This window comes from Corvus hawaiiensis, chromosome 2, assembly GCF_020740725.1.
Source record: "Corvus hawaiiensis isolate bCorHaw1 chromosome 2, bCorHaw1.pri.cur, whole genome shotgun sequence".
Taxonomy (NCBI): Eukaryota; Metazoa; Chordata; class Aves; order Passeriformes; family Corvidae; genus Corvus; species Corvus hawaiiensis.
This window is the reverse complement of record NC_063214.1, coordinates 37996085-38010976: the sequence shown is the minus strand read 5'-3', so window position 1 is coordinate 38010976 and position 14892 is coordinate 37996085. Positions and strand designations below refer to the sequence as shown.

At 42.7% G+C, this 14892-nt stretch overlaps 2 protein-coding genes across 5 annotated transcripts in view; one reads left to right on the top strand and one right to left on the bottom strand.

Annotated features, from left to right (window-relative positions):
- ANKRD42 (ankyrin repeat domain 42) overlaps positions 1–6741 on the top strand; it is a 19943-nt gene extending 13202 nt beyond the window's left edge. For all 4 annotated transcript variants that reach the window (XM_048294481.1, XM_048294482.1, XM_048294479.1 and 1 more), the window contains 3 exons: positions 1825–1969; positions 3146–3278; positions 5553–6741. In XM_048294481.1, coding sequence (XP_048150438.1) covers positions 1825–1969; positions 3146–3241 — 241 coding nt within the window. In that variant the 3' untranslated portion in view covers positions 3242–3278; positions 5553–6741. The remainder of the gene's footprint in view (positions 1–1824; positions 1970–3145; positions 3279–5552) is intronic.
- CCDC90B (coiled-coil domain containing 90B) lies at positions 4094–14892 on the bottom strand. Its single transcript, XM_048294485.1, has 9 exons — positions 14763–14892; positions 12782–12901; positions 10028–10131; positions 8589–8690; positions 7900–7941; positions 7749–7820; positions 7613–7666; positions 6566–6680; positions 4094–5486 (listed from the first exon to the last, which is right to left on the bottom strand). Exons 1-9 carry the CDS (start codon positions 14854–14856, stop codon positions 5431–5433), a joined length of 759 nt encoding a protein of 252 aa, XP_048150442.1. The 5' UTR covers positions 14857–14892; the 3' UTR covers positions 4094–5430.

The following is a 14892-nucleotide window of genomic DNA, read 5'->3' as shown; positions in this document are numbered from 1 at the left end:
ACCACTGCCTTTATTTGGTCACTGAGAGGAGACTGTCCTGAGCCATCAAGATGTATGCTGTCAAGAAGACAGCAGACTTACCAGTCTGTGTGGATCTGGAGCAGGTAGTAGGTGTCACAGATTGCAATTAAGTACTTTGTTTTACAGCCATATCTGAGCCAGGAAACCGAGGTCAGGATTTCTTTTGGTTCCAGGTCACTCTTTGACTCAGGTTATGCTGGAAGTCCATCTTCCTTAACTTGATATGTCTATTATAGGTAACAGGTACCTGCATCTGAGTTAGTTACCTTGAAGCTCCTTTTTAAACTTCTTGGAGTGGTGTAGGCACTTCTAGGGCATAATTAGACATGTACTTCAGGATGAGATTCATCACTTCTAGGAGTGTCTCTCCTGGTTTTAAAGGAAGAGGGTGACCAGCTCAGGTGTTGATGCCCTCACTGAAAGGTCAGAGCAGTCTGTTTTTAATGATGGAAAAGTCACTGTTGACTAATGACAGACATGAAAATTCATTATGGATAGAGCAGCTGCTCCAGAGCTAGCATTGTCTATTGGAAGGCTCTGGTGGGGCTCTTCAAGGGGTATTGCCTTCTATGGCATGTGTGGCTAAACTAGAAAAATTGTGAGGCTCTCTGAAGGGTCTCTCTCACCTGTGAAGGCTAGAAAGCATCCTTAGCCCTAAACTATTCTTTTGAAAAGGAAATAGGGCTTCTCAGCATACCTACCTACCCTTCTCAGGGTACCTATCTGTGGATAGACCCCAAGATGCTTGTATCATAGGCCAGAAAACCTCATTGTTGATAAAATACTTAATGGCAACACCATTTTGCTAGATGAAAAGCAGGAGTTGCCACTTGGGAAGGCCACTGTAGCAGATTTTGAAGATTTCTGCTTTAGTCCAGGTTTTTTGGCTGTAAGAGGCCTGGTGTGAACCACTTCACCGTGCTTTCACCAGGGTTCATTGCAGGAAATTGCCACCGTGAGTGTGCCACACAGTTTGGGAGCTGTGCCTCTTTAATTGGAAGCATGGAAGAAGTCAGCTGTCTCCTGAACACTGAGCACAGGCCATTCTTGCAGGGTCGGTAAGGCTGATTGGTAGCTCAAACGGCCTGAGTCAGGAATTCTTCACTCTGGGAAACAGGGAAACATGGTGAGTCTTGCTGAGAGCTTTCCTGCTGTGCTGTTGGGATGCACAGGGCAGATATCTTCTATTTCCTTTTACTGATCTTCCATCTTTGTAGCTGTGATATTCATGCTGATATAGGAGAGAGCCAGCTGAACTCGAGACTCATTTTATGTGTGAATTATGTGTCAGCTAAACAGTTCAGGAATCTCAAGTAATTTAGGAGCCATTGAGGGTGTGACTAGTGAGATCTTGTGCAACTGTGTATAAGCCAGTCGATCAATAGGAAGGATGTAGAAGCACCAGATCTGAATGAGAAAGCTCCCCTGACCTTTCCAGAATGCCGCCGGCCTTGTGCTTTTTCTCTATTTCGTAATAACTTAGTTGCTGCTTGGGCACTTCTCCCTCCCCCGCAGCTGAGCCTGGCCTGGTCGCAGGCACCGGAGCCCGGGCTCGGTGTGTGGGCAGACGGCTCCATCTCGCGGTCCCATTGCGCTGAGCGCCGCTCCTCCGAGAGGGAAGGTTGCTGTTCAGCGCTGTCACCAAGGGTCCGGAGCCTGAGCACAGCTGGCGTGAGGCGTGCTGCGCTGCGCTGCTTTCTGCGTGCCTGTGCTGTTCCCTGGCAAAGGCCCAGCACCACGTGGAGTAGCCGGGGCAGGTTTGGGTGTACTTCATGCTCTGCTTGTCTCGTTTGCTTTTGGCAGGGCTGTGAGGGAGCTGGAGGCCCAGCTGGAATACGAGCGGGTCAGGCGGGAGAAGCTGGAGAGCCAGCTGGATGAGTACCGGGCTGAGATAAGCCAGCTCCGAGAGAGTCGGGGCAAAACCCGCACGCCCTCTGCTTCCTCTGCGGTGAGTGCCACACCAGCTCCTCTGGGCATGGCACAGAGGCTACAGAGGCTACTGCCTGTTGCTTGTGCGTGTTTCTTTCCTCTAAGATTCCTAGGCACAGTGCTCGGAAATACTGGAGAAAATGTGCTGCACCTTTCAGCTTGGGACACTGAAGTGAGCAGGAGCTTTTGTCTATCCTTGACAGAGTCTCTGCTGTGAAAGAGTATCAGTTTCTTTCTGTACTCTTGTCAGAGAAGGACTATTTCACATTAACAAAAGGAGTGGGCCAATCCCTGAGTACTTCCACACTGCATATCCAGTGACTGGCAGTTCTCCTTGGCTGGTACCTGGTGACTGAGACTGGAATAGTGCTTCGGGAGAGGTGTTGTCCCCACCTAAAGGGTTACCCAGCCTGCAGGGGTGTAGAGATTGCAACCATGGGTCCCCAGAAGGGGACAAATCAAATAACAGGGTCTTGATCCATATCACAGCATCTGGAGTCAGTCAGGCATACTGAATGAGAGTCCAAGATCTCATAGAAAGTTCATGCAGAGAATTCAATCTGTTTGGGAAAGGAAACATGCAGCACTGTATGTTCTCAGAGGTTCTATTTTGAATTAAAAATTAAGCTCTTTTTATGTGATAGAGACATAAGAGGGTAGAGGACACCACCACTGCAAGATGATGATGTTTCTAATTTTTTACTTTTTACCTATACAGGCAATAGATGGATGCTTCACTTCTTTCAGACCATTTTTTAATTCCTAGACTATTTTCCACCTTTTCAGCCAATTGCCTCTGCGGTCCCTTGTTTTTGTGTTTCTCAGTGGAATCTCAGGCTCTGAATGCTAGGTGCCACAGCTATACTTCAGAGAAGCCAGCTGCACTTTTCAAGGATGTTTCTGCTTCTCAGCCTTGTGATTCCCAGGCTGGCAAACATTTTCTTTGTCACTATTTTCCATTAGGCCATTTTTTTGGTAATTTTCCCCTTCTAACCAAGCTGCCTTTCTGGCTGAGTGACTGCTACAGCCAAGGGACCTTCAAGTCTCACACTGCTGTGTTGCCATCCCATGCCCTGGGACTGTGCTGTGCCCTCAGCTTCAGTCTGAACACAGTATTCTGTTGTTACTCCCAGATGTAGAATTTTAAATCCTTTCACTGGTTGCTGTTTAATGGCTGCAGTATTCTTTGTTTCAGGAAGCTGAGACAATGGCCGAGTCTTGCAAAGACAAAAAGAAAATAAAGAAGCAGCCTGCCTGCAGCCCAGGAGGAGGGTTTGTGAGACCACACTGAGGAACGAGTCTCAAAGGAGGGGCAGCAGATTGTGGAGGTATAAAAGCAATATTCCAGATAATGCAAAGTGTTTGCACAGCCCAGCTCCACAGATGAGGTGTGGGTCTCTGCCTTTCACTGAACTACATTTTAGTTCTCTAGTTCTCTGGCCTAACATCAGGAATGTCACAGGCCCTCATGGCTCTGGGAAAAGTATCTCCATCCATTGGTCTATTTCGTACTACTACCCTAGGATGGCAAAAGTGCACCTTACCTCCTAGAATATTCAGTGTGGAAGATGAATAGTGGATGGGAGAATTACTTCTCAGCTGCACACAGGTGCCAGGCCCCTTGATTTTTCTCTTTAGTCATTCCTAAAGAAGGCAGGAAGCAACTCCTTTGGGAGGTGCCAGATGACTTGCAGCAGTTGGGTCTCTAACTCAGGGCTGAAGGGTTTACTAAGTTATGGGGCAGCTTGTGGTTAGAAACTGCAACCCTGACCTCTCCTCCGCACCTAAAAATAATTTAATGACTACACATATACAAGTTTTTCTGTCAGCTGTGTGCTATTGTGAAATTATTTTCCCTCTGGAACCCTTATTTTGAGACTTAATTATTTTAGTGCGTAAGTCCTGAACTGTCCTCTCCTTAGTACCATAGAAAACTTAATCTCTGAGAATTTCAAAGGTCCTGAAAAATAAAAATCCATGGTTTTGTGTGCACAGTGAAGGAGAGGCACGCTGACTAACAGCATAAGCCTTGTACCGAGAGCCCAGTTCAGGGTGTGTGAAATGATGGTAGTGAGAAGCTGCAGCAGATGAACTATTTCCTGCATCACCATTGGTGCTAAACTTTCATGTAGAAACTCTCAGATAGCCAGACAGCAAATATAAGAAATTATTTTATGTTTTTGAATGAAGATGATAAATAATTTAATGCTGTGAATATAAGAATTGGCAGAATACCAGCAAGTTCAACTGTAAACAGAATAAAACAGCAATAAAAAAATTGCCACTAGTCAGTACTACGTAGTCCTTAGCCCATAAAAGGCCTATTCTTACTTCAAAGTTAATCCAGAAAGACTTTTTAAGAATTATCATTTTACTAAAAGAATCAAACCAAGCATACACATTTGCACTCAACAAGACAGAACTGCTTCAGTTTTGGAAGGCATCCACCCTTCAGCTGTGTTGCAACTCTGCAACAAGAGTTGTCAAGTCCTTGCAGAAGGCAGAGTGGTCAGGAAGGTCAGTGTGTCCCACAGGATTACAGAACAGTCTGGAGGAGTGGAGAGGATGAGCATGATCACCACCACCACCACCCTGGCACCACTGAGATGCTGAGTATTTCCATGTTAAAAGCCAGGTACGGTGCCCAGGAAATATGAGCTGGTTTCTTGGAAATACTTTGTGCTACTTGAGGGGGGGAAGTTAAGAGCACTCATCGGCCCCAGGGCTGTACACAGTTGCTGAGAGTGGAGGCATTTTCCCCTGAAAAGGTGAAGACAGAGAAGTTTTCCCATTCTTTTGACCTCTGCGCTTACAGAAATTGCAGGAGATACTAAATAAAATAAATCCATGGAGACAGGGTAGTTGTACATGAGATTTTAAATTAATGTAAACCAGTTTTCAAGGAAAAAAAAAAAAGGGTTCTTTAGTAAAGGCCTTGGAGTGTGTTTTTATGTATGTAGATAAAAAACCCCAAAGGGCCAAGCTTCAATTCATCAAAGAAGTGAGGAACAGATTAAAGGCAAAATCCAGAACCTATGTTTAAGACTAATTTACTTGGATCAGATTAGATATGTTGAAGTCTGGTATTAGCATCCCCTAATTTGGGAACTGTATTCCCATTTCAAGGGCATATAAAATGTTTAATATTTCCATCTTGAAAAGAGATGACAGTGAGAATTTTCCAAAAAGAAAACAAATTTAATTCTAAAAAATATTAGGAAACTTTCTGGTATAGCATAAGAAATACTTTGAAATAAATACAGTATTGAATAGGAGGCAATGAAATATTACTATCTGGCTACTTTCCCCCCAAATATTTTGATCTTTAGTGTTACATATTCAGAAAACATTTTTATTATACAGGAAGAATACCAAAACAAAAAGGTACCGAGGTTATCTACAGCACAAACATGGTCATCAAAGTGGTGTTGTCTGGGTGGTCTTTTCTGTCTGTATTTAGTGCAGTCATTCCATGTATATCTATTTCCAGAACCTGTAAAATCCCAGTGCTATCGCTAGGCAAGTGAACACTGAAGCTGTTAAAAAAAACAATAAAGAAAGGAGAGAATTAGCTGAATGCTGTTGTACTGCTTTATCCATAGAGGAAATTACCTACAAACAGATGGAAGAACAGTAACAACTCTAGGGCAGAACTTCCTAAACCTCACAGATTGCTGCAGGTGCGACAGAACAATTCCAGAATCCAACAGCTGGTCCTGGATGCTGCACCCTGCACAGCAGCACAGCTGCAGCACTGAGGTGGAAGGCCCAATGCAGCAGCCTGAGGAGCCAGGTTTTCAGGGACACATCCCAACAGCTACACTGGATACCTGAGAGCACCACAGGCTATGGGGGCTTTTACTACTGTCACCCAGCTACTGGAAACTGCATTACAGGAGAGCTGGCTGCACCAGGGCTCACGTTAGACATTGCAGATTTCCCACAGAATGAAAATGACAATGAATTTTACAATGAACTGTCAAACACAGCAGCATTCCTGAAGCCTGACGAGTTGTGCTTTAAATTTGTTACACTGCTGTTTCAATTAGTGTTAAAGCTAATTACATTTCCCTTTGAACTTATTCTCACTTCCAAATATAAAGCATTACTCTCTTTCTATCCAGCTCCTACACAATAAAAACTTCAGTGGTTATGTATATATTGAGAAGACTAATCCCAAATCAGACTGAAATTTGTTCTGCTTGGCAGGAGAAAGTACAAGTCCTGCCACACTGAAATTGTGTTTGTGGAGACTCAGTGGGAGGCAGAACTGGTCACTCACACCAGTCCTGAATTACCCCTTCAGGGTAATATAAGTGACCTCAGCAAAACCTCTCTAGCAACTCCATCACATCAATAACTGCTGCAGCAAGCAGGAGTACTGTCAAGCTGGATAAGGTATTTAGGCTTTCAATTTTTTTTAAACCATGTCCATATTCATCCTAATCCTAGTTCTGGGCACACTCCTAGTCCTACTGTGGCATGCTCCCACCTCTTCTCCACCCAATACCAGTTGTCTGCTGCTACAGCTGACCTCTTTTAGCATTTACTCCTGAACAGAATTTTATACACCCATGATCCAGTACCAGTACTCACCTCCTTGCCTATCACATACCTGCCAAATAACGAATGGTATCAAGTTTATTCGATTCCATGAGCGTTTTTAAGGAGGCTATTTCAGTGTCAATTTTATTACTGATTTCTGAGATAACGCTGTTGGTATTTGCATCCTGAAATATTGAAAGACAGCATATATTTCACAATGGTCTCTAGCCCCTTCAACTTTCCAAAGCTGAACAAAAATACCATGCTACTAGAAACAAGAAATAATTTCCAACCTATCACTGCTAAGAGACATTAGAAGACAGAGAATGTTGCTTCACACAGTCTGGGAAGATTACTGAAGGGACAGAGACACAAAACGAGAAAACTCCAATGATCATAGAATCACAGACTGGCTTGGGTTGGAAGGGACCTTAAAGACAATCTAGTTCTAGCCCCACCGCCATGGGGGGGACACCTTCCACTAGACCAGGTTACTCAGAGCTCCTTCCAGTCTGGCCTTGAGCACTGCCAGGAGTCCACAGCTTCTCTGGGCAACCTGTGCCAGTGTCTCACCACCCTCATGACACAGACTTTTGTCTCTGATGTGCCAGTGCCTCCTAAAGGAGATATTCTACAGCACACAGAACAGTATTCCTACATTTCTGAGAAACAGTGGTTTGAGGAGTCACAAAGCATATCCCAAAAAGGGAGGATATAGTCAAGATGAACATGGTCCCTTTTCAGCCTCTTAGACTTTGCTGTCCTCTAGCAGCTTTGAGGACTTACTTCCAGTCCTCGAATGGCTTGGCTGTAGGCACCTGAACCATCCCTGTGGTACAGCTCATCAGTTAACACTGGGAAAAGGGCAGCATGATAGCTCACATCCCCCATGTGCCAGCCTGCGACAAGGTACTTGGAAGCAAGGGACAAGGCCCGCATGCCTCCCTGTGCTGACTGGAGTTCAGCGAGAAACAGGCAAGAAACAACTACAACAGCTCCAAGTGATAGAGCCTGGCCTTTTGCTTTACCATAGCCAAAAACATACTAGCTTTCACCAAAGTTTGGGGTTTACCGAACATGCAATGTGTGACTGTACCCGGCTGTGTTCAATACTTACTTTTTTATGAAACTCTGTAGTTGCTTCCATCAGTTTCCTCTCCTGATCTGTAAACTGTGGATAGAAGATAAATCACAACTGCAGCAACAGAAACACAACACAGAGCTAATAAGGGCATCTTCACAGACCAACTTACCATATCTGTCACCCTGCTCCTCTCCAGGTTTATGTCTAGCTTGCTGTCAGCTCGGATTTTACCAGTTTCAGTCTTTAAAACAAATGAAGATTTTGAAAATAGTTGTTTATTCTCCGTAATGGGAGTGTGTAGGTACTTGCTGTTTACTTACCATTAGCTGCTGTTTAACTTGATCTAATTCAATTTTCATTTTCTAAGGGCAGAGGAAAAAAAAAAAAGATTCTTACAAATTCAGGAAACTGTTAACCAAATGAATCAGTCATGTAAGTGTTACCACTGCATCCGTGCAATTATTCTTCCCCCATTTTTCCTCCCAATGGGGCAATTTGTTCTTAATTAAATATCCTAATTAATGTGTTTGAATGTACAGGTATATATAATCTGCTGGGAATATTGTTCAAAATAAAGTAATTATTTTGTAACAATGATGATCTTGTTATTCTGATTCTAAAGACAGCAGAGAAATATCAAAATGCCATGAAGTAAAAGCAAAACGTGTCTCAATCACCAAATCAATTAAATTGTTGCAAAGGAATGGCTGACTCCTCTCCCTGCACTGTATGGTTAATGGCCAGAAACTAGCAGTTACCCTTAAATAAAATTACAGAAGATGAAAAAAATGTACACATCTTAGAATCCTTTACAGAAGATCTGAGCAGGTCTTAGCATGTGAAATATATTTTTATGTGATCTCTAAAGTTGTAACATACAGACTCTTCAATTCTGATAGAAGTATCCAGAATTACTTTTACATTCATATTTTGTTCCACAAAAATGTACAACAGGTAAAACGGAACAAATACTGCGATTAAACTGCTTAATGAAAATATGTATTAGTACCTCATTCTCTGCTCTCAAGTTTGCAAATTCACTTTTCTCCAGGATGACCATATCTTTTCGAATGGAGTCCAAATGTGCCATTATCTGCTGTAAAGTTATTTCCTTTGAAAAATGAAACATGCCATTGATTAAGGTGCACTCTTTCTGGCAAGTAAAGGAAAAATGTTTAGGTCTGAAATTATGAAATTAGCTACTGCAAAGCACAGAAGTGGGGAGTCTCTCTACCAAGAATGTGACAGAAACAGACAATTTCATACAGCAATTTGTTTGAAAGACTCAAGAGGTTTGTGCTTTTTCTGTTGCTTTAATACACCAACTCTGAATTTAAGCCAGAAGGTCAGAGGTATTAATCCAAGTAGCGATGAAATGAAGTAGACTGTAGCTACAGGTCAGTCCTGCAGTCTCTTGCACTTTCAGTGAACATTCAGCAGCCTCAGAAGCATTAACTGTGGGTCTGAATGCAACTCTTAATCAGCACTTCCATTTCTTGCCTACAAACCCATTGAAAGCGAAAGACTTAATGACAGGAGTATCACACTGTCAGCTTCAAAGTCTGATGGACACAAGTAAAGCACTGCTAATAAGCACTGAAAAAAGCCTTCCTGGGGTTTGAACTAACAAGTTCAGAATTCAACCACTATGTATAAACACAGGAAACAAACCAAACCAGAAAATAAAGGAAGAAACTCAGTATTTTAAAATGCTGAAAGCAATACTCCTTCACCCAGCATAAAGAAGTTACCCTACTATTTAGCATGGAAAATGACACACTGCTGTGGGATTCTCTGATGCACAGTGATGGTTTTGATCATTGCTCCAGAAGGCTGTGCAAGCTGAAATGATGTGCCATCCTTCTTCAATTACTTAAGGTAATTAAGCATTCATTGCTATTTTATTTGAACTGCTGAACCTTTCTTCTAAGAGATTTTTATCTTACTAGAATTTACTTGTAATATAAGTTGTCTACCTTTTTTTTTTTTTTTCCTCTAAATCTCAGAAGAAGACAAGAATTTCTGTCTCTGTGGTTCTTTTTTCTTCAATGAAATGAAAAGCTTTCTCTTTGGAAATCCTATTAGATGCAAAGAAAGTCAGCATCCCAAATAGAATTTGCATGGAATTGTATTAGGCAGAAACACTGTTTTTTATAGTGTAGTCAGTACTGATAATGAATATTTTAAGATGGTATGAGGCATATTAGCTCCTTAGTGTAAATGTAACTGAAGTTTTCCCAGGAATTGTAAAAACTTCGTTGTGTTCAATGAAGTAGTCAGACTTCAGTGGAAGCTGGTCAGGGCCTATAACTATCTGTTAAAATCCCACGTAAACTTAGGAAAACCTGGCACAGTGAGGTGTTTATAGTACTAGAGAGAGGTGCTCACTTGCGTTTTAAAGATGCCACCATGAGCCTTTATAGCTACATAGCAGAAACGAGTTTTTACCTGCTGGGCCTGTGTAACCATGTCCTTATAGACGGTGTCTAAGCTGACATTGGACAGGGTTATCAACGCCGACACGATGGTCTGTGCTTGCTCCTTCCCAAAGCCTGGGCGACAATTGAAGGATGATGAGTTAAGGTGATATTTAAAATACGCATGAGCAGCAAGAGATGTGTAGTCACCTGGGGTGCTCAAGTGCCACACCTAATCACAGTGGCACACGGGAATTCACACACGTGACTGGAAACTGACAGCCAGGAGCCAGTCACTGCGACTTCAACTAGAAAAAACACAGACTTAATGCTGCAAAAATCTGAAGCACAGTACCTTTTAATATACTGAAAGCCTATACATGCAGCTGGCAGAAAGACCAAATTCCTTCATACAGGATCCAGCCGTTCATGCATTATAAAAATAATTTAGCAAAACTTTACTTCATAGTGAACTTCCACAAATTCTTTTAAAACCAAACTTACCTTGAGCTACAAAGCATGCATTCTGTAGAATAATAAGAAGTAATTCTGCATATATTGAAACTGTCCTGCACAGATAGGAACATATGCAAAACTGATTTTTAAACTGCTGCATCCATTGCCTGCAGAATGAACTCAAACTGGGATTTTTGCTTTCTGATGATAAAAAGTAACACTTTGTCCATAGCTTGGTGTGATTTTGAAGCATTAAAGATGATGTGTGGTGAATAATGGGGAAAAAAAATTGCTCTCATTTTAGCTGTATCTGGTCAAGTGCTGAGAGCTTTTGCCCTAGAAATTTCTTTCCAGCAATCTGATTGATGTATTGTGTTTCAACTACCCCATTTTATGAAGTGAGCTAAATTAACATTGAAAAATGCTTTCAAGGCACATTATTTAGAGAACTGTGCTACTGCTCCCTTTCAGTATACTGGTACCATCCAGGTGCACCACTGGTTTACATGTCTAAAAAAGCTACAGATGCTTTATGACAGCTTCCTTCCACTACAAGGTGTGATAGTATTGCTTCAGTTTCTCTCAATTTTCAGGGTTACTTAAGCTCTTGCCAATTCCTTATTTTGCTCTTCCTCCACAGCAAGAAACGACTGTGTTTTGTGAAAATTTAGAAATTGTGGGAAAATTTATATAAGCAAGAGATTGGAGCCTGAAAACTGCCTAAAACTTGGGAAAAACTAAAATGGCTCTCTCACTTTCTTGGTTTTGCCTATAAAGACCTGTACTGTGGTACTGAAGTATTTGTAGAAGTTATGGAACAAATTAAACTGAGTAACAACTGGCACCAGACAGACTCCACCCCACAAGTTTTAAAGGAACTCAGAGAAGAAATAGCTGAATCAGTCCCTGGGACAAGTAACGTTTCACAGCTTACTGTGGTTAGCCATGGACTGGAAAATAACAATGCCAGGTTTAAAACACAGTTCTAGAGAGATGTAGGTGTGGGAACCTAGAATGCAGAGAATATATCTCTGCATTCTAGGTTCCCACATGTAGGGAAGTACAGGCTGTCAAGTCTGACAGGCATGAAAAAAATAAACATTGTTAGCAGACTATTGTAAGTCTTTTAACTACCAACACATATTAATATTATGAGACCCAAATAGTGGAAACAATCCTAACCTCCGACTGTACAAAGTTCCTATTGTCACTTGGAATTTTAAAAGATAGTTGCTAGTCTAATGAAGACATCAGCTCAATGCTTAGTAGGGATCAATAAGCCAAACCAAACCCTTTGGAACTACTAGGAAAAGGAACAGGGAACACAACAGACAACAACATTACTTTACTATTCAAATCCATAGGACATTCAGTTGTCAAGTAATTCCAGCACTGTTCCCTGAAAACGTGAAATGGACTGGAATGTGACAGAAGCAGAAAATACTAACAGAAGGGAATAATGAATAATCAAAAACATGGAAAATCTACTGCTTCAGGAAAAATGCAACAAGCTAGGATTCTTCTGTTTGGAAAACAATGATGGGGCAAAATGACAGAAGTTTGCATAATGGTGAGTGACATGAGAGATTAAATGTTCACTCCTTCTTCCCACAAAAGAGCTGACTGGGCATCAAATTCACCTCACAGATACCAGATTCTGCATAAACAAAAGATGTGGATGTCTGAAGTTCCATGAGAAAGGATGTTTTGGATAGTAATCAGTTTATAGTGGCTCAGGGACAGAATAAACTTGTGAAAAGATTTCCACTCACACCTGATTTAAAATACCTCCAGGGTGACAGAAACTGGAAACCTGGCAAGTACAAGGGATGTATGACATACATCTGCTCTGTTATAATACTCCTCTGCAGGCTCTGACTCACAGCTGCTGCAGGGGGCAGAACCCTCAGCCAGTCTCACTCACAACAAAAGTGCAGGCATTAAGAATGTATCACAGCACCATGCTGCTGAAAATATTTCTAATTAGGAAAAAACCCCTTCGTTATTATTAGCAGGCTAGTAGAAGGAATTTCCTTAGGAACTTCATTTTTGCTATAAAAATCTTTAACTGTTACTTACTTTACATTTGTTACCTGTGTTATGTTTCTCAGCTGGAAGACAATACATAAACCTGCCTACCAGTGAGGTCACTCTAATGTAGTAGTTATTTGTATAGCACAGCATCAGATGCCTCTCCTTCACCAGCCTCCTCAAGAGGCTGCCAAAACATTTTATACCACCAGGGACTGGTACTGTGGGGAAACTGATAGTACTCAAAGTTACACTACTTAATATTAAAAGTTTTCCTTTATTATCTGATATCACTTACCATGGGTTTCCAGCTCCTGCACTAAAGCATGGGTATCAAAAGTCACCTTCCTCTGCTCCAGGGGAGTGATATCAACCCTTCTGACATCATATGACTTCCTAATGAACGTGGCAGCAAAACCTGGAAATAACAAAACATGCCTTAACCTTAACTTGATTAGCTTATTATGCAATATACTAATTTTAATTTCTTTCATCACAGAAAAGCTGCATGGATGTTGCAACAAAAAGCTGGGTTACAGCACACACCAGAAACCATCCATCCCTTTTCCACAGGAAATTTACACCAACTAGGACCCACAGATCTATCTTAAGTATATTCATGTACCTGTGCAACAGACCAGCATCCTGATACAACACAAATAAACTCCCACAGCCAATTGTCTTATAGTATTTGGGAAACATCACTTAAATAATTTTCTTACTTGTAAAATATTAAACGACTTCATGCAATTAAACATGCACTGCTATTTTATTTAAACTGCTGAACCTTAATTCCAACAGCTTTTTATTTTGTCACAGAATCACGGAATGGTTTGGGTTGGAAGGGACCTTAAAGATCATCTTGTTCCAACCCCCCCTGCCATGGGCAGGGACACCTCCCACTAAACCAGGTTGCTCAGAACCTCATCCAAACTGGCCCTGAACACTTCCAGGGATGGGGCATCCAAAACTTTTCTGTACAATCTGTTCCAGTGCCTCACCATTAGGAATTTCTTCCTTATATCTAATGCAAGCCTCTCACTTTCAGGGCTTGTGTGAACATAAAGCTACAACTTTTTTTTTTTTTAGAAATATATGCAAGTCTAATTTTCATGCTGAATTAATTTATTGGTTCACCAAGAAAGTAACTAGGCAGTAAAGGGATACGATGTTTGCATCTAATACCTCAGAGATTAGGGATATCTAATCTCTAAATAGGTATTAGTTAACCTCAGGTATTAGTTAAAGATCCACTCTATTTATGACATCCCTTCCCACAAGCAGGTTTCACTGCTTCTCCTACTTTTATTTGAAGCATGTTTCTCTTTACCTTATGTTTGTGTGGCTTTGCATATTACAGATTCTGTTCTGATTAATTCTTTGTTATCTAAGCACTCCTGTTACTTCTTAATCCATGCTTATTCGAAACTTTATGCACTGCTGGCTCTCTGCCTTAACCAAATTGTTCTGTGTCTTATCCTATGCGTTTACGCAAAAGCTTTGTATAATTTAAACAACAGGGAATTTATATTGTGCCACTACTAGATAAATCAAGTTACATGCTACAAGTACTATAAAGATCTTGCTATAACTAAACTAGCCACAGCACCCAAATTAATGACTGCATTAGAGTGAAGATGCATCAAATACCACACACAAATAATGAAAACCAACTCAAAACATCGTTTTCATGAAGCTGTACCAGCTTTTAAACGCACAACTCTTGTCTTCTAAGAATTTTTCCTTGATTTGAAAGCTACACTGCAGAGACACTGTCTCAGGAAAGCTGGTATTACAGTTCTGGTTGTCTCGCCATGCTGCTCTTGTCCCCTCGCTCCACTCCTGCAGTCTCGACTGGATGCTCCTCTCGCAGCCCGGGGCTGAGAAAATCACTCCACAAAACCCTCCCTGAGACACCTTTCGGAGACGCCCTTCTGCAGCCCCACGGTAATTCCCACCACTCCTCCCGTCCCGAACCGCCCCTGACAGCCCCATACGCCGCTCACCCGGCTGCTCCCGCCCGTGGAACTCACCCCTTGTTACGGCCCCGGGGGAAGGCGCTCAGCGCTCCCTCACACGGCGCCTCAGGGACGGCCCCGGCGGCCGCTCCCACACACCGAGTCCGACCAGCGCCCTGTGCAGCTCCGGCGCCGCTCACAGACCCCGCCCCGGGTCAACCGACCCCGGCAGCCGCCCACCCCGAGCGGCCGCCTGCCCGCCCGGGCGCGGGAGCTGCCAGCGGGCCTGGGGATCGAGCACGGCGCTGCGGCGCCTCTCACCTCTGCGAGGAGCCGGGGGCAGCCGGGCCGGGAGCGGGAGAAGGAGGGGGCCGGCCAAAGCGCGGATGGCTGCGCTGCTCCCGGCGCCCCTCATGGCGCCCCAGCCCAGCGCTTCCGCCCGCTCACTGCC